This window comes from Lethenteron reissneri, chromosome 17 (assembly GCF_015708825.2).
Source record: "Lethenteron reissneri isolate LAM-NWPU_2019-01 chromosome 17, ASM1570882v1, whole genome shotgun sequence".
Taxonomy (NCBI): Eukaryota; Metazoa; Chordata; class Hyperoartia; order Petromyzontiformes; family Petromyzontidae; genus Lethenteron; species Lethenteron reissneri.
This window is the reverse complement of record NC_083795.1, coordinates 7,783,123-7,803,878: the sequence shown is the minus strand read 5'-3', so window position 1 is coordinate 7,803,878 and position 20,756 is coordinate 7,783,123. Positions and strand designations below refer to the sequence as shown.

The window sequence follows — 20,756 nt, the reverse complement described above, 5'->3', positions numbered from 1 at the left end:
AACATAAAACAAATTGGTCGAGCATTTTAGGGCCTGTATGCCGTACAGCTGCAATGCCAACTTTGCCTGGGTGGCTCTGTTTGCTGTGTGTGGTCACATGACCTGGCAGATAGATGCAAATATTCCGGAGCGTTAAACACGATCGGTTTCCTATCTTGTGACGACAACACTGTACTGTTCCTGCGTTGTCTACTCCCCATGCCTTCAGTGAGTGTGAGTTGCTTTGCATTTACTCTTGCTGCGAGAATGGTTATTTAATTGCTTGGGGAGGCTGTCATCCAGCAGTGGATTGACCGTGGCTAAATGATGACGATGATGAAATATGCAATATAATCACGTGATGATCCATTTACACATACTCCACTGATTTGAGTTTTAATAACCCCTTTTACTCTCTTAAGAGATTATTTAATTTTGTAAAAGTGATTGCGCCATATCTTACAGAGAAGAGTGAAATATGTAATACGTCTAGTGATATTGGTGAACACACAAGTAGAGGCTTTGAAATATTAGTTATTTTCTCGATTATTTCTCCCGATTATTTTAGTGGTGTATCTATTTAAAAGTAGGTGAAGGGACCAATAGTATATTATTACCATCACGCACTGACCAGCGTGGTGAAGTATGGTCTAAACATGACCGACGTGGCATGGAGGGGGCCTTCGTCGTTCATCCAGCAGTAGATTCACAAAGTGTTGTAAATCATTATCATACACACACCACGTGGACTGCAGCAGGGGTGCGTTGAGGTTGACGCACTGCGCTATCTATAAACCCGGTGACCTGTGTTCAATTGCTGGCCGTGGTTAACATCAGTGGTGAGTGATCTCTGAACCGGTTGTATTTTGCTCCCCCCACCACCACCACCTTTACCAAACTGCACCGACCAGTGTGGGGAAGTATTAAGTAAATAAGCCAATGTGACCGACATGGTGCAGTGGAGGCCTTTGTCAGCAGATTAGAAAAGGGCTTTATATTATAATTATTATATTCTGTGGCCAAAGTACTATCTAGGTTCTAGATTTGAAGCTTTCGTGACGGCAAGGATTCATATTCTTAGGTTTTTTCGGTAAAGTCACGTAGGTAAAAAAATAAATTAATAAAAGTAAAATAAAATAAAAATCACGACGTTTCGGAGGCAACACAAACTTCCGTCTTCAGGTGGAACCGTCACAGCCACGACAGCTGTATCAAGTACCTACGTGACTTTACCGAAAAAAACCTAAGAATATACTATCTAGGTTTTTGTCCATGAGCCATGTTGTCGTGAGATGTTTTGCCTTGACTGCAGAGATATTGATCTTCAGCAAATCCTGTATAGTGACAGCAAGGGGGCTTTGTGAGCTTACCATTGGAGTTGTCAGTCTGGATTGTGGCCAAATGAGATGTTGAAATCATGGTTGTAAACTGTATGTACTGTTTTGCAAAAACTGAATTAGAGTTTTAGTCAAATGAAGAAAAAAACACATTTGAAAGGATTATATGACAGTATTTGAGTAAGGAATAGGGGGAAGACTGATGCATCGAATCACCCTCTGATATAAATCTTTAAGCGCAGGACACATGTATCTAATCGCATGAGAAAGTGGACTATGAACTCAGCTGAATTCAATTCCAAATTCCCCCCACATTCCCCTTCCCTCCTATTCTCCAACCCACACCGCCCATTGTGGCTGAAGTATGGTCAAACATCTCCTTTAACCGACATGGCTTGGAGAAGCATTCATCTAGCAGTTGACTGATCATGGCTGATTATAATGAAATAAAATAAAATAAATTCTGGTGTAATTTATCCGCATATGCATTCCAGTAATTAGCTATATAAAATCATGAAATGCAAATCATTGGTCTGATCCATTGGTCATGGTTATGATGCAGTTCTCAATGCAGTAATTTGTTGCTAGGGATATTAAAGCAGAGTTCACACGGCCTTCTGATCTAACCATGAATTCCTCGCATCTCCCCCTGGGGTAGACAAGGGGATGTGACATCCGGAGAGAACAATAGCCTTCCACTAGGAATTTAAACAACAATGGATGCCATGTTTGTATTCATCAAAAGTAGCTTAATATTTCGGAAGGTTAACGTCGGTTGCATCGGTCTGATGCGTCGACCAAGATTGCATTTCCTGAAATGTACATGTATAGCCCTCTTTTGTCAATCCACTGCTGGATGAGGGCCTCCCCCACAGCATGCACTTCGTGGGGGGTAAATTGACACACCTTACAAAGCAGGTTGGTGAAGGCTGGGAGCATAGACATTCCATCTTAATACAACTATGGATTCTGCTGCACTGCCCCCTGCTTTAAACCTGGAAACGAGAATACAAATTTCAGTTTTTCATTTGTCGTGAGGAGGTCTCATTGGTCAGCCTCTGTCTCACAGATAAGTTGCGAGGTCAGCATCCTTACCTGTTGATTGTGGTAAAGGTGTAGGCTTGTCATGTGTTCCTCGAGGCCAATTGACTGTGGGCTCATGTTAAACCCTAACCCTGGTCTCCAGCCTCGGCAAGCTGTCACCAAATCACAGCTGCGGTTGCAGCTACTGCGCGTAATATGCAGTGTTTGCAGTCGTACATTTTTTGCCTCCTCTGCACGGGGGCTTGCTTCTTAAGCACTCAAAGCACGGTTGATAACGCCAGAGTAGAATGTTTTAAATCTATAGTGCAGTACTGTCAGTTGAAAAGGCAGAAGCTTCTCAGGCAAGGCACCACCATTGTACCAGTTTGTTTACGGCCACTGCCGGTTAAATTCGATCTCGTTCTGTCTAGGTTACTGCACAGGTTGCTCGTGGAGAATTGGTCTGTCTGAGCTGCAGTGGCAGTTTCTAGCTTCCCGTTGAGGATGCAGTAAAGTCCATTTCAGGTTTTCCAGTGATGGGTAATAATGGTTGTGGCTAGATTCATGAAGAAACTGGGTTGTGCAGGATTATCATAAACAGGAGAAACCCATACGCTCACCTAGAGACCCAGATACTCACCGAGAGACGCACAGACTTACACAGAGGCCCATAAACTTGCATAGACCGATAGATTTGCATAGAGACCCAGAAACCCTCAAAGAAACCCGACCTCATATAGAACCACATAGAGTCACATCGACCCATAGACTCAGAGTAGAGGCTCTTAAACCGCAATGTGCTGGCGGTGGCTTCAGCCATCAGAACTTTCTGCACCAGATGGCCACATGCAGCCACATGCAGCCCCATGTGGCTTGCCAGGAGCTGCAGTGGTCTGGTTAGAGTCCAGCACTGGTGCAGCATCATCATCATCACCACCACCACCACGCGTTGCCTTTGTGACCCATTCATCAAATAGTCCACCTGCACGAGCCATTGTCAGAGAATGGAAATCCTGAGTCAGACTTTGTAGCCTGGTCAACGTTGAGCGACGAACCACCACTGCTCGGCTCTTCCTTGGACTGGTGCATCTTGTAATGCGTGTGGCGCCATGTTTCTTGTTTTCGACGGTGATACGAGCACATAAATTCGTGGCTTGACGCGGAATGTGCACGGCTGTGTTCATTGTTTGTCCCGTTTACATTGTGGTGAAATGTATTGATTACATTTTCTTGGCGCCTTTGTGCGCGTGTCACATGTGCAGGCGCGCATGTGTGTGTCTTGTGACAAGCACACGCACATGCACATATAGGTTGACTCAGCCTTAAAACGAGAGCTGGTGTGGTGTAAAAACTTCAGCATGAGGGAGACAAAGGCTGCCGTGCGTGGTGCTGGCCACACACCCTCTAGTGTGCCGTGCCGGCCTTCATAGTTGCTCGATCAGAGCACTTGCCCCAACAGTCTATTAAAGGCTATACAGGGAATCTTTGTCTTTGTGGAGGAGCAGTGACAATGCGATGAGCATACTTGGCACTGCGACCAGAGTTGTATTACAAGACACTGCTAACGTCAGTGGCAAGTGAAATCCGGACCAGTCTTGTGGGCCTCCCCCAGGATGACTCAGCCTTAAATATAAGTACCTGGTGCGGTGTGTAAACCTCAGCACTGGCAAGATAAAGACGGCTAGAAGTGGTGTAAGCCACACCACCCATTCCTGTGGTGTGCTGACATGAATAGGTGCTCGCAAACAGCACGTGCTCCAACAGACTCTTTAAGGTCACATGACAATTTTTGTATTTGCCTGAGTGTGTATTTGTGGCCATGGGTGTGTGTACTTTATATATGCAATATTTCACTTTGCCTTTAGTCAATCATGTTTATGCAATATTCATATCTCAAGGGCGTTGGGTATTTTTTACACGTTTGATTTCTTTTCTCCCGATTAAAATGACTGTGCCAAGGGTTATTTTCACCTTTGAGAAACAGCCTCTGGGCCTTAATTTCCAAATTAAATCTAATAAACATTTTATTATTAACTTAATGATCTGAATTTTTTTTTAAGCATCTGATAAACACAAACTTATTTAGTAGTGGGCGAATCCAAATTGTATTTTATGGTAAATATGTCATGCATCAGTGCATAATGCTCAGCTGTTTTGTGTTCACTGAACTGTACAGCATACAGTAGTTACAGTGCAAATTGGATATCGCTTTTGGAGAGTTTTTTTGTGTAAATTCTGCACCTTTTGACTCTTAAAGAGCTTTGCATACATTTCACCAAGCACGTATCTACCAGCATAAAATCAACTTTGAAACATTCGAATCTTGCGTATGGCAATATTCTCAGAAGCTCGGTGCCAATGTGAGGTCTGCTCGCCATGACAAGGCTTCATGTAAGAATTCAAGTCCTTTTGCTATTCCTCCATTGAAGGAGGGCGGACTACAATAGTTCACTACATGGTCCATAGCTTGAGTTGCTTGGCCACAATCGCACCGTGGCTTATTTTTTTATTTTCCATTCATGAAGGAGATGTTTGCATTTGCTGTGTTGATGTTCTGATAAAATACAATGCTTTCATGCATCATCTTTTTTGATGGTTTATTTCATCAAAAGATTGCAACCGTAGCTTTCATCCAGAAGTGGACTGACAAAAGACTGAACCTCAGAATTATCTCGTATTCATCAAGCAAGGGCTGTAAGAATACAAATCACAGCGGTAAAAGGGTATTGCTTATAAGGTACCAAACGAAAAAGTTGATGGTGTAAGGATAGAAACGGTTGAGAATTCAAACATTGTTGTCTTTAGCGTAAAAATAAGCTCGTACATTAGTCAGCTATTCCCTAAGAAAAGTGGCTTGGATAGGACATGTAAGCCAAGCCAGAAGGGATGATGGTCAACGTTCAAGAATAATAATGACAAGAGCGGTAACTAAAGGACCATAAGCTTCCAACAGGTTGTCCACCGAAGGAGCATAGAGCGATGAAATGAGTTGTTGCCAGAATCAGAATAAGAACATTTATTTATATTGGAGGAATCTGATTAGCTGTAAAGCTCTTTTTCACAGATGTCCAGTAGGGGCAGGTCAGAACGTTACAACAACAGACAGTACAAAAACAAGGCAGTAGTGCAAAGTACAAGAAAGGTAAACAAATCACCCAAAACACACACAAATAAAACTAAACCATCCCCAGTCTACCAGGCAAAGCCCACTGAGGTGTTAACTTCTTTTTCAGAAGCGGCCTGGCCACAAATGATAGCTCAGCAAAGTTGCCCATCATTTGGATATTTACAGCGCCAAAATAATTTAAATAATCACAAAACATGTTTCTAAATGTGGAGGGGAAAATCTGGAGGACCTGGAGAAAAGAAATCGACGCGACCACATGGAGTGGGGGGGGGGACATGCAAACTCCAAATATACAGAAAGGCGTCAGGGTTGTTGCAGGACCTGGGTGGGTCATTACATCGCACGATCATATGGCAGCTTGGAGAAGAGCTGTCATCCAGCAGTGGAATGGCCATGACTACGTACGGTGATGAAAGCCCCAGTGTTGATGTCCGTTTACCATTATCTACCATTATCTATGACTCCCCTTTAAATTACCGGGGCTTATCAGTAAACCTTTATTGTACATTTAAAATAACATACAAACTTTTACGAGGTGATTGTGGGTGCACGTAAGTATTTATATTTCGCTGCAGCCTCATATCAATGAAAGGATAGTTTCCGAGAGTAAGATACACTATCAGTATGATACTGTGTACCGGTTGTTCACCTATCAGGGTAGGAACCTGTTCAAGACGGTTATGGGGGGTTAGGTGAACCCTGTAGCAGTTAACATTTAGGAGCCTGGCAATGGAAATCTGAGGCCGGGTCAAGCTGGCACGATCGTTGCCGTTTATCTGGTGATGGTTTGTTACCTCGTGTTCTAGGGCCAAACGGGTTCGGAGTTATCAACAGTCCAGGAATACTCGAGATCAAGGACGATGCTTAGGTGTTCTTTGAGATATCTTGCAAAGCAACTGGCGTATGTGCGATTGTTTCGGACCTGCCTTTTGTGTATGGTCGTCATCGTCAGTCTCGGTCGATCGGACAAAGGGCCTCCCCAAGTTGGGATTAACTCTCAACATGGTCCTGCGATACAACAATCCAAAGAGCACCTTCGCACGAGCCGATTTTATTGCTCCATCTCCCACGGCCCCTTGATCAGCCTCTTGATCATTGTCATATATATCTAGTAGTACATTAATAAGTTGGCACATTGTGTCCGTTTGCTAAATTTAATTAACGCCTGCTTTGTTTATCGATTGTTGTATTGATCCTTTTTTTCCATTAATTGAGTGCGAGCCAAATTGGCTTTGTTATCTTTACTTTTTCTGCAGTGTAACTCTGTGTGGCCATAAATAGTAAAAACAGTCATTACTTTGAACAGTCTCTGTGTATTAAATGTTTTTTTTAATATTTTAAGATTGTTACAGGAATTTTTTTTATTCCAGTGGAGAGTGCTCTATTCTTGGAAATGATGGTCACAGACTCGAACCGTCCACATTTTCATATTTCTCAGGTGCATAGGGGGATCTAACCATTACCTTCGTGCAAAGCTGGCTGATTTGATAATTAGTCCATCTAATCATCGGGTATTTAAAGCCCCACTTGCATCTATTTGCGCAATATGAATTGAAAAATCAACATATAAAATCACGTTTGAGACAAACCCACTTTTGAAGGGGTAAGAATGACTAGGCTGTTAAAATAAGGTTAAATCTCATTGTTGACTAAAACAAGTTGAACTCTTATCGTTGCTACCACACTGGTAATTGTTCCCATGAACGTCACTCTTTGATTCCTCCACCCATTGGTATCGAGGACTCGGTCTTCCAGCCTGACTGACCGGTTTCGCCTCCGTCCACACCGTCATCAACCACCATGCTCCAGGTCAAAACCACTTCTCTTTCTGCTTCTCTCCTCGCACTTGCTCCACTTTGGAATCTCCATCCCATTTTATCTTCGCCCAAGTTCCGACAACCTCGCTCGATTCGAGAAACGCATCAACTCTTTATCCCCAGTGGCCGTTTAGAATGTTGGGGGCCTTTGGGCCTGTGTTCAGCAACTGAGATTTTTTTTTTCTTTCTTAAAAAGAAAACAACAGCGGTCGTGAAATGAACCGAGAGGGCACTGTACACGAGGAGGAAGAGCACTCGGTCGGGCCCTGCTCCCTTGTGATCATTTATTGACGGAGTCTCTCAGCTTTCACGGGCTCTAAATGACACGGGGGGGGGGGGGGGGGGGCTCTTTGTGCCAACAGCCACAACATTTGATATTCTGTTTGCAAGCTTCTCCAGACGAGACACGTCTGCAACCTGATGGACTTACATTTGCCAAAGTACTGCATTGTGATTGCTTGCGTTGTTATTATTATTCTTCTATCATGTTGTCGCGGTGTAATGTGTCCAACGCATGTGAAATGATCAGTTCAATTATGCTTCTGAAATGTGTTGACGCTATGAGGTTTGTCTTATACAGTTATTATAATAAATCATGATGATGGTTCGCACGCTGGATTTGGAATCCAGACGTCGCCAGTTCGATCTCCCAGTGCAGCAGTCGATTTACGTTTCTTATACCCACCCGCCGCCTCTGTCTGCTCAGCGGTGTGAAGGGGTACACAGCAGCAGTTAGTCGATGGGCAGACCGAGGCTTGTGGTGGGGTAAAGTGTGGGCACTCCCACCTCTTCTGAGAAGCGTGGCCAACAGAAGTGTCGGCTAACGTGTACCCTCTCGATGGGGCTCTGTAGAACTTCCTCTAATGCAGGCCCTTCTGCCAGCAGGGTCATGAGCGAGCTATTTCAGGACTGCACCTTTCCCTCTTTAATAATTATAGGTGAGCAGGTAACATTAGAATGTTCTTTGTCACTGCATGCATCGTATACTTGAATGCTGCAGCAACATCATCGTGATTGGAACATGTTCTATCCACTGCAAGACAAGGAGAAATGCTTTTGTCAAACGTTGTAGTGATAGACGATCTTTTTTTTATATAATGCTTGTCAAGAACTGGATGAATATAAATGGAAATAATAATCACCACCTTCTTGGTTCTTTCGGTAAAGTCACGTAGAAGGGAAATAATAAAATAACCAAGAAGATGAATCCCTGCAGTCACGAAAGCTTTAAATCGAAAAATAATCACCACCTCACATTTTCTGACGACATTTTTCTTGACTGCAACCCAATACAAATTAAATACCGGAGAAACGTAATGAATGCAGCTGCAAAGTGGCACTCAAGATAAATATGAGGAAACAAAAGTAATGTTCAGTACAACAAATGTTCTTGGCAATTGAGGACATATGTCGGATGGAAAACACATTCAGGCACTTAAGTGAAGGTAGATTGGGATAAATAAAAACATGAATAAAGTGAGGCTAAAGAGTGCAGGTTGGAGGAGTTCCTTTAGAAAACTGGATTTAATGAATGCTCCATACAGTTCTGCATTTTAATCTATTGCATTCACATACATATTTTGTTGTTTGTGTGTATATATGTTGTGTGTGTGTATATATATATATACACACCAAACATACATCGTGAAATAGTATTGGTCTCCTGACATTTTCACGTCAAGAAGATGAGATGAATATCGTTGTTTTCCTCAAACTCACAATTAAGGTTTCACATTCAGTCCCTGTGCAGCTACTGTGAATATCACCGCCAAGACTCTGCAATGCCCTAATGGTGCATACTATATGGTATCTTCCTAAAGCCCTTTGCATAAATGAGCATGCTTTGTAAAGTAAATACCCAGTCATCGATTGCCATGCACTCTGAAGATGCTGTTTAAATAAGGCAACTATTATCTATAATGTTGTAACAGTGTGCTGTAGAGACGTTGTTTTGCATTTTATGGATGCAATTAACACTTGGTCAAACCGAGTGTGATGTCCAAGCGAATTGGACGTGGATTTTGTTTGGAGAGGTTGTGGGCACATCTCCTTTGGTGTAAAATTACTGACCTGAGCGTGAAATGTCCAAAGTGTGTTTAAAATGCAAAGGACTGTGATACTGAAACATTCCTCCTTACGGAACTCATTTTTAAGTGAGTTTGTATATATATATAATTTTTGTTAAACAAGTTTGAACGTTGCCAGGGATATTGCTTAGTGGCAACGTGGATGGTTACAGTTACGTGATTAAATATAGTAAAATTCTCTATGCAGAAATATTAGTATCTTTTCTTTACCGCGATTTTGACAAAACCCCAAATACCAAACGGGCATCAACGAACAACACTGTTGAAGGTGTAATAGATAAACGTTAATACATTTCTTGAATTATAATTTAGAAAAAATGGACAATTGGAGGGAATCTAAAGTGTAGCAATGCGGTGAGTGAGTGGGTGAGTGGATCAGTGGGTGGGTGAGTGGATCAGTGGGTGAGTGAGTGAGTGAGTGGGTGAGCGGGTGAGTGAGTGGATCAGTGGGTGAGTGAGTGGGTGAGCGGATGAGTGAGTGGATTAGCGGGTGAGTGAGTGGGTGAGCGGGTGAGTGAGTGGATCAGTGGGTGAGCGGGTGAGTGAGTGGGGTGAGTGAGTGGGTGAGCGGGTGGGTGAGTGGATCAGTGGGTGAGTGGGGTGAGTGTTTGTTGTGACCTGCAGTCCCCAAATGGGTGGGGGAATTAATGGGTGAAGATGATGGGAACAATCTATGTTGAACTTCTTTTGCACCATACATAGCCAACTGTGCTAATCTGAGGTGCGAGTGTGCAGGCAGTGCAACGGCACATGGGTCCATGGGCCGGACGGGACCAGGCCCTGGGCTATGTGTCCATGGGCCTGAGCATACATTTGTACCCCATCTAAGGTTTCGTTCGACGATAGTTGCACAGATGGATTTATATGGCAAATATGAGGAAATTACTCATTTCAAGTGTCACACAATGGAATTGGAACTGTTGACGCTATGCCACCTCGGGTGCTATAGACAAGTTAAATATGTGGTCTGGGCTCGTGGACTTTATAAAGAGGGGGTAGGATTTTGACAAGTTTGCCTAATTTAATTCCTTGTGTAGTGACTGACTCAGAGACCCTAAGAGTAGTCGGCACTCTATTTATTAACAGCCTTCCCAGTCCACACAGAGTAACTACAGCTCAGGACAGCTGGCAGACTGCCTGTCTGACGACGACGAGCAGGTGAAGACGTGGATGGCGGCGATGGGATCCCACTCCAAGCAACAGCCCCGAGCTCCCGCTCGGGGTCCCCTTTTATCACCCCAGTCCCACCCTCTTTCTAGAACCTACTAGCGAGTTCCCTGGCTTCCCTCACGTGCCCCCTCTGTAACCTTTCTCCTACATCCCTCTTTCTGGTTTATCACGTGACCTGCTGTGAGTCAGTCGGCTGCTGCAACTGCAGATCCCCTTCTCTGCCAGCAACGTAGTGACCAATGATGTCACGACATTTGTACCAGGGTCCATGTCAACCTTGCTATGTTGTGTCTGGGTTTAGCTATAAGCTTGCTTTGTTTGATGAAAGAAGCTGAACAACCTTCTGTCTCTGCTTGTGAGGGTTCTGGCTTTGAACCCCAGAGGAAGATGTAAGTGAAATTTATCACAGAGCTTTGAGGGTAAAAAAAAAAATGCTTTCTGAGCGGTAGATGGTTGTTTTCCATTGAAAGTAGTGTGTCCGTTACATGTGTAGTACCCAATATTACATCAAAGCAATGGATCTGCTCGTACTCAGCTTTGACAGCAACATCATTTAATGGCAACATAAAATGAACACTATCGTCATCTGTTCCAGTTTTTTTTGGAATGAGATTAGCCGTGTGCATGAAGTAACACATAATATGCATGCCGTGAAACTATAAATTAGTAAGATAACTTTTAAACTTTGCTAACAAATACATGCATCATCCTCCTCTCCCTGTGCTGATTTTCTGTCTTCCACATTCGACACGCCGACGTGCATTGCCGTGTACACAACGGAACACTTTCCTGTACACCTGAGGCTGCACAAACACTCACAACATGCACGCCCATACACGCCCATGTGTACTTAATCACACACAAATTCATCAACACGCATACATACATGTATGCACACACACACACAATTCAACGACATGCACATATCGCACACGCAAACATTCATCCATGTGCACACACGCACATGCACATTTATTAATTCACGCACGCACGCTCATAAATACGCACACGTGTACACACTGTCATACACACGCAGGTCTTGTGTACGTGTGCTTCCCCGAGAGCCAGCAGAGGTGGTGCGTCATGCCTGCTGTTGGGTTCCAAGACCTGCCCTTCAACATCTACGTCGTGGTGTTTGGCACGGGCATCTTTGCCTTCATCCTCAGCCTCATTTTCTGCTGTTACCTCATCAGGTTTGCCCCCTTTTTTAGCATCGCACATCTGCACTCACAGCTCTTTTTATCATTTCGCTGCTGGTTGAGGGCCTCCGCCCCAACACCTTGCAGGGTCATAGGGGTTATATGACCACATACACTTTGGTATTTTCGGTAAAGTCACGTAGCAAAAAAAAATGAAAACAACTAAATTAAATCGCGACGTTTTGGGCGCAACACAAGCGTCCTTCTTCAGGTGGGTACAACGTAGCGAAAGCACAACCACACTTAAGCGGTTGTGCTTTCGCTACGTTGTCCCCACCTGAAGAAGGACGTTTGTGTTGCGCCCGAAACATCGTGATTTTATTTAGTTGTTTTCATGTATTTTATTTTATTTTTTACCTACGTGACTTTACCGAAAAAACCAAAGAAAATGAATCCATTGCAGTCACGAAAGCTTCAAATCTAGAATGATATGACCACACTTAACAACGCTGGTCAGCGTGGGTGATGACAGAGGGTATTACTATATGTGGGAGCATAGAAGTCGAGTGCAACAATGGATCGTGTTGCACTGACTACTACTGCTGCCCGCAGCGTAGCCCATATTAACTTATAACACCTGTTGTATATCTAGGCCAGAGGTCGCAACCGGGTACCCGATACCCGTACCCTACCTGATACCCGGCTACCGGGTACGGGTAGCCGTTTGCGACCCTGGTGCGGCCGGGTACGGGTACGGGTAGACCGTGAGTCACTGGTGAGTAACCGTTTGTCACTCATTTCGGGTAGGGTACGGGTACGGGTATCCGTACCCGGCCGGGTACGGGTACGCGTACCCATTTGCGACCCTGGTGCGGTCGGGTACGGGTACGAGTAAGGAATCAAAACCCGTTTGCGACCTCTGATCTAGAATCAACCCTGCTAAGCGACTGAGATCTGCCGAAATTGGGCAGATTCCAGGTGATTTGGTCACGGGCGTTTTCTGGAACATCCAAGGACATATTTTCATTGTTTATCCAGGAAAAGTAATTTCCAGTCGGGTTGATATGATCCCCCCCCCCCATCCCTAGTGATCGATGGATTGTTAAAAACCCACATATGTGTAGCGATAACATTCAAACGTCACACAGACGAAGGATGTGTTCCCAATTTTTGGATTAACCTGAAAATTGGGCCTAAATGTTGAGAACCTTATTCAAGCTCCATCTCTACGTGAGCGCCCAACCCTGCCTATGTTAAGTGCATTGGCGGAAGGCATGAGTCAATAGGCCCAACATGAATAGATTGCATTCATTAATTTATCTTCCACTGAAAATATTTTCACCGGGGTTATTCCCAGAGCCATGTTGACCCCTCTGCTCTTCGGCAGGTGTCCATGGATTTTATTAACGCGGTTTCCCACATTTTCCCTCTATATGCACATGTTTTTACACGAGAAAATGATTTGCTGGCAGTTGATACTACTGTCTCTATTGTCCTTGAGTATTGAAGGCCAGAGCTGTTGCAGCATTGAGGTGCAATTCAGTGGCTGACTTAATACAAAAATTGAAGATTCAATCTATATTCTGCTTACACCCAGTTGCACATGATTGCATACACAATGACAATAATAGTAATTTTGCCAGCAATTGATGATTTAGGATGTGGTATCCCATGAACACTGTTTACATGAACTAGTTATTGGGATGAATTGCAAGCCTTGGGTTCACGTGAAAGTGGAAAATTGATTTGCTTCTCAATTTTGATAGTCGGGCCGTATCTATTTGTGTCAACATGTTAACAATGGAGGATCGTGCAAGGCCACTCGGATCCTACGCTGCATGCGTGTGGAATTTGAATGCAACAGGACAGCACTGTAGACCCAGTGCTGTATCTGCGCCGAATGTAATCGAGTTCACTGAAATTGATGTTTTTGAACTTCTGCACTTGAAGCCAATTGAAACTTTCTCTCTGTCCCGGCTCTGAACGTATTGCTGAGTTTGGAATCGATTGCTCACAAGTTTATCTATTTTTGATTGATTGTGTTCTTTTCAGTGGCCAATACACTCTTGATTATGTTCTGCACAACACACTGTGTGTCTTGACAATGAAGGAGCGGTCTCTGAATAAAGGCAATAAAATTGGGATGGAATATAATATGCAGACTCACCTATATGATAATTGTGTTTTTCCATGTAATTCAAATGTTAGAATTTTTACATTTATTTTAACTTGCACGCAGTGCCGGGTTTGCCTGCGATTGCTTGTTTGCATCGCACAGCATGGGAGGCAGTAGTTGATTCACTGATCATAGGGATGGTACATTTGTAAGTGTAGCCCTTTAGAGCATCATTGGAATTTCCATCCATCACTCACTGGCACATATTTAACTATATTTACCTGATGTATTTTTATGACACGAAAGATGGAGTAATATGTTACTGTTATTTGATATATGACATGTGACACATACGATGAGGAGCTGCGATACAGTCGTCAATGTGCTGCTTTATTATGAAACCGGTTGTCTTAAGTTTGATTCCCAACCACGGCTAACATCAATAGCAAATATATATATCTGAGCCAGTCCTTCCCCCCCCTCCCTTCACTCACCAATCTAAACTAAAACTACACTATTTTTATTTTTTTTACCATGTAAGGCTCACGAAGGCTACATAGCTGTTTTTCAGAAGTGACCTGCCCACAAATGATAGCTCAACAAAGTGGCTTGTCACTTGGAAATGTATAGCAGCCAAATACTCCAAACTACAACGACCAGCGTGGTAGAGCGCGGTTAAACAACACCCATGACCGACACGGCATGGGAAGTCCATCACCCAGCGGTGGATTGATAAAGGTCCTTTGTACGACATCTATTTTACAGATTGTGGTTAATATTTTAAAAGTTCCGATGCATGTGTAATAAGCTGATTAATCACGTTTGCATCTGTCGACCTAAAGTAATGGCGCTGTCGTCACGTGTCACCAATTCAGATTACGCCGGCAAGCACAGAGCGAGCTCTATGGCTACAAAGAGGTAAGGCTCCACAGCGGTCGCAACACTGCGCTCGATATTCGAATACAATCTCAGGCCACGTTTGTTTTGTGATGGCAAATTAAAGATGTGAGGCTTGAGCAATGATGTGCGTGATAAGGGGTGGATTGCAATCTCCTTCGATTACATTTTAATTGCTTTCTGCACCAAGTTATTATTATTATTATCAATACGCTTGTATACGCAGAAAAGCCTCCCCTGGTCTCAAGTCCCTTTAAGTAAACTTGTACATCAAATGTTACGCTGTGGGCCAGTCCTGGCCCATCCCCCTCCCCTAAACCAGTATATATACGGGGTAGTATCTCTTGGAATCTCTCATTTACTTGATTACAGCAAGCGTGCTGTGACGGTTCCACCTGAAGACGAAAGCTTGTGTTGCCTCCGAAACGTCGTGATTTTTTATTTTATTTTTATTTTACTTTTATTATTTTAGATTTTTTTTACCTACGTGACTTTACCGAAAAAACCTAATAATATGTTACGCTGTAGGTGACATGTGCTCACTGTGACTGTGTCTCTCTTAGTATTCCATTATGGCATTGTACTGTGTTGCAAAATTAGCTCGTTCGAAAAAGAACACAAACACTTGATGAGCATTGAATGCGTACCCTATTGATTTGAACGCTTTAGAAAATATACGTATGCCGGTATCATCACACAGAATTAATAATTGTAATGATAATAGTGTAGCAAGGTGATTTATTTATCCAGGACGGCCTCGCTGATTCTCCAGATTCTCTTTCAAGAGAGTCCTGCGTGAGAGATGCTTGGCCCTTTCCATCACTTAGTATTTAAAGTGTGGGAGATACTCCTCTTCTGAGACATCTGGCCATCGGATTCAGCTAACGCACCTTCCAGAGCAGCCCTCTAGAGCTCCCTCTAGCGGATGGCATCCTGCCATGCAGTGGCATGAGTGAGCAATTGCAGGGCTGCACTTTTACCATTTTTACACTCATCAAAACATCCGGCTTCAGAGCTGCTATCGACAGGCTCTGAGGCAACTATAAATGTGGCGGCATAACAAGGGCACAATATTAATCATATTTAATCATAGCCACCTCCATTTCGCATCCTTCGTCAGTGTCCGTATTGATGTTTTTTTTTACATCACCCTGACCCGGGATTTAATGTCCACCGTATAACACGCGTCCTTTCGCCCTTGTGCCCCAGGTTGTACTGAAGGGAAAAGCCAAGAAGCTTAGCCTGCAAGAGGTGAGCCACACAGTCAGTGTAACACGTCCCGTATTAGCATATCCCTGACAAGCCCTCTACATTCGTAGCATTGGCTTATTCCCCAGAGGCCTTTATTATAAAAGCAGCCACACTCATATTTCAGTTAGCGTGTGCCTAATGAAATGGTAAGTGCATGGCAGACGTTTAAATTAAAGGCTTTCGCAACGCCTGGCTGTTTCCACGGTGAGATTAACAAAGTTCCTCCCGAGTTGGACGTGGTGCCGATAAAGTCAGACCAACCCTGATCGAGGCCGGCGTGACCTCAAAGATATCTGAGACGATAATAACAATGCCGGCAGCAGTGACCAATGATAATGACGATGGTGACGATGGTGATGATGATGATGCTCAACTCCCTAGTTTTATTTATTTTTGGAGATTAATATTTACCTCTGTGCTTATTCGCCATGCATACATGCATTTGCATATGCATGTATGATTTTTCGTCATCCGCTCCAATTGCCGATATAATTTTCTGCTGGGATTAAGTGGTAGTAGTCTAGTGGTTTGCATAATGGCCAAAGTTTAAGTCCCGATCACTGCTAACGTCAGTGGCGAGTGACATCTCAGTCAGTCTTGGCTTCCCTCTGCACCTCATCTTTAACCATCCTGCACTCACCAGTGTGGTGAAGTATGGTCAAACAAATCCCATGACCGACACAGTGTGGCCTTCATCCAGTAGTCAATTGATAAATTGCTCTTAATTTATTATCAGAAAATAGTAGCAGCAGCAATGCTCCCTCCACTGTTGTATTAATGCTCCCCACTTTGTCATCGTTTATATTTGTAAGCTGTGCAACGGAACGTGACGGTTCATCCCCCCATTGTGATTTTATTAATTTTACCCATTCGGAGTCACGATTCAAACTGAAGAATCAATGTCTTTATTATTATTTGTTTTACATTGTGATGTTTGGAATGCCTCTAGTGACTACGTGGATCATTAAAGCCATTCACACATAACATATAAGAATCAAATATAATTACTTACATATAGGCTTTCGCGACCAATATTATTCATAATAAACGTTTTTGGGTTTAGATCGCGTTATTTATAAATGTGTCGTAACCCTCCACCACCCGATACGGCTAATCAATAAAAAAGTGTCACGTTGACAAAAGATAAATAGTTCACTACTTTAGCCCACCGGTGTGTTAAATAGTGAAACCATAACATTTACAATTTTTGAGTACTCAAAAACGTGACACTTTTTTGCTGATTGGCCGTGTCGGGTGGTGGAGGGTTACGACACATTTATAAATAACGCGATTTAACCCAAAAACGTTTATTATGAATAATTACTTACATATCTGTTCTGTAGCATGAGCGTAAGAATATTATTTTACTAGACAGACCCGGTGCATAGTTTCCATGTAGGTTCTGCTGTAGTTTGTTTTCCTAATTTGCGCTCGATGTGCACACATGCTCACCGATAGCCTTGCTAATTGGCAAAGGCAGCCAGCCGCCACCTCCATTTATTCAGCTCGATTCACATAAAAACGAAGTGTTTGCTTTTTCATGGTGTGTTATCAAGAATATGCCAACTCACGTGACTCTGGCACCGTGATGTTTTGCCCTTTTAATTTGATTCAAATCCGCTGTAAATGTTGAGAAAAGCTCATCGTTCAAGATTTTCTGTTTCACAAACTTTTTGTTAGTAAAAATATTTCAACCACACGCAGTTTAAACTCGTGTCTACTTATCTGCAGCACGAGGCATTGTTCAGGGTGTTCATGAAGAGTGAGCAAATGCCACTTCAGTCCTGGCAGCTGGTAACAAAATCACAGAGAGGAGGCAGTAACTTTAAAAATTCTTATTGGCAATACAGCTTGGCAAATCAAACGCATGTAATAAATCGTAAAGGTATGCATTGCGCCCATATCCACACCGCCAACTGCAAAAGAACTGCATGTGTGTAGCCAGTTTTCTGATCCGATGGATTTAGTCTTCATTTACAGATTTCAATCATTGCCTTTAGGCAAGTGATATTGAGTGTCCCCTGAGAGTAAAGTTACGAGTCCTCTCCGTATGCGAGGCTGTCAGAGGGAGGCATATCACAGCAGTGAACATTGATGACCCTACTGCACTGATGAGTCCTAATAAGAACGAAACCAATCTACAATTGTATTTTTGTTTGACTTCTTGTTGGTCACATTTTCTCGACATCTTGAGTTGGTGGTCTAAATGGCAAAATGGTCATACATACAGTTTTGTTGAAGCTGATAGCTCGTCTGCACCAAGGCTGAGAGTGCTTTTGTACTTAAAAAACACATCTTTGTGTGTTTCATCATGGGACCTCCTTTGCCAGTACCAAAATATGAGAATAGGGTTTCCCCTTTTTTCTAGCAACAAAACAGGTGTTAAGATGTTAAAACACCAAACTGAAACCTTTTACAAGTGTAATAAAAGGACTCAGACGCTTCTCTCTGACTTCGTGTCCTTTATTGGGTTCTTGTCTTCTCCCACACGGCACTCTCTTATAGACACTGTATTTGTAGCCCCCGGCTGCTTACTCTATTGTAGCCTCCATCCTCTCCCCGCAGACTCTCTCCTTTCTCTATTGTAACCTCCGTCCTCTCCCTGCAGACTCGCTGCTTACTCTCTATGCAGAACCTCGCTGCTTACTCTATGTGCAGACCCTCTTGGCTGCTACTCCGTGTGCAGACCCGCTGCTGACTCTGTATGCAGCCCCGCTGCTGACTGCAGCCTCCTCGCTGCTTCGGGTCGGTCACCGCTGGCCAACGGTGCCGATCCTCTCTCCCTTGTGTTCGTGGCGATCTCGCCACCCTCCGTGTTCGCCCTTCGTGGCCTCTCTCGTTCCTGGTCCCCCGTCACTCCCCATCCTCTTCCGGTTCCCCTCCCTCTATAGCTTAACCCCTCTCCCCCCACGTGACCTAACTCCTCCCCTCATGACGTCACCTCCGGAGGGCCGTTTACGCCCGCATTACATCACCCTCCCCCATAAAGAAAATCCAGCCGACCTCGGCTGAAATGCAACTTGACAAGCAATGCGGGTGTAAAGGACCAACACGTAAAAAGACACGAAGCATGCAACAACAATATAACAAGAACACAACACAACACAATTTAACGAAACGTGAGGGATTTCGAGTGAGTACGGGTAGCCGGGCCGTCCCGGACGGTCGGCAGCCCACCCGCCGAGCGGGAACGTGGCAGGGTTTTAAGGGCGACGGGAGCAAGTTCGTCCGTTGCCATTGGAGGCCCGCCACTGTCCCGGTCGCGTTCAGAGACGTCCCGTAATCGCGTCCGCGGAGGGATAGGAAGAGCTGCAGGTCCCGTAGGTTCTGCGGCTCCGGTCGGCATCCCACGAGCGGAACGTCCTCCTTCGTGCGGCGTCACGGCCGGCTTGTCTGTAAAGGGTACGACAGGCGCTCTTGCAAGGTCAGCAGGCACAGGCAAGGGCGAGTCGGCAGCAACAGACCCCGGCAAGGCAACCTCGGGAGATGACGCATCCGGTCGCGGGGCAATGTACGGCTTCAACCGGGATGTATGCACGAACCAGCGCCGCGAACCAACCCGAACACGCGCCGACTGTGGGTTGGGAACCTCAATGAGGCGGACCGGTCCTTGCCATGGTTTATGTAATTTAGGGGAGGTACCTGGCCGCACCTGTGGGCAATGAAGCCAGGCCAGGTCCCCCGTTTTCCAGGGGCACTCCCCCTTTGAACGTCGGGCACACCGCTCATTCCTGGCCTGGGCTTTAGCCGTAGCCATGCGGGCTCTTTCCCTCGCCTCAGTGACACGGCGAACGTTGTCCTGAATATACTCAGGAAGAGGCTTAACAGGTCCCCTCGCACCGGTTCCCAACTGCTCATTGATCGGCGGCACATTTTCACGGCCGTACATAAGAAAGAACGGCGAGTATCCAGTAGCCGCGTGCGGCGTCATGCGATACGCCGAAAGCACCCCAGGGATATGCAAATCCCAATCAGATTGATTTTCCCCGACTGTATGGCACAGCATGGCGGACAGAGTCCGATTCAACCGTTCCACCATACCATCCGTTTGTGGGTGGTAGGGGGATGTCCGTATCTTTTTAGTTCCAAGAGCCGCACACACCTCCCCCAACAATTTGGACGAAAAGTTACGCCCTTGATCTGTAAGGAGCCTCTCCGGCGCCCCCTTGTCCATCACATACCCAAATAGAAAGGCGTCAGTGATAGACGCCGCTGACTGGTCAGGCAAAGGCCAGGCCATCGGCCAGCGGGAGAGGTACTCCACCCCCACCAGTAAATACTTATTTCCCTTAGCGGATAGCGGAAAGGGTCCCAAAATATCTAACGCCACCAGCTCATTAACCCGAGATACTTGAATCGATTGTATCGGCGGAACATATGGATGTTTAGGCGGCTTACGGCGGGCACAATCGGGACACGCGCGAACGTGACCGACGACATCTGTCGTCATGCCGTGCCAATAATAGTCTCGCTGCAGCGTCAATAGGGTTTTCTGCACCCCCAGATGTAAAAGTGTGTCACAATGCAGAGATCTAATCAATTCGTACCGCAATGACGCAGGTACAACGAGACGCCAGTGTTCCTGTATCCCTTCCCTCCACATCAGCAACCCATCTCTGAGAGCAGTTTCCGGTACACCCCCCGCACCGAGCCCCTTACTTGCCTTCTCCGTTTGTTTTCGTAACGTCACCAAGGAATCGTCCAACATTTGCTCCCGAATCCACACAGACCGCGGGAGACGCAAAATCCCATCAGCCGGTCCCCCATCAACCGGTCCCGGTGTAGGCGGAGTTTCAAGAACATCCACCGCCAG

At 44.8% G+C, this 20,756-nt stretch overlaps 1 protein-coding gene across 6 annotated transcripts in view; it reads left to right on the top strand.

The window, feature by feature from the left end:
- The window catches only part of LOC133343422 (RING finger protein 122-like), a 70,786-nt gene that overhangs the window by 35,568 nt on the left and 14,462 nt on the right, over positions 1 to 20,756 (top strand). For all 6 annotated transcript variants that reach the window (XM_061553007.1, XM_061553011.1, XM_061553005.1 and 3 more), the window contains 3 exons: positions 11,577 to 11,733; positions 14,671 to 14,713; positions 15,902 to 15,943. In XM_061553007.1, coding sequence (XP_061408991.1) covers positions 11,577 to 11,733; positions 14,671 to 14,713; positions 15,902 to 15,943 — 242 coding nt within the window. The remainder of the gene's footprint in view (positions 1 to 11,576; positions 11,734 to 14,670; positions 14,714 to 15,901; positions 15,944 to 20,756) is intronic.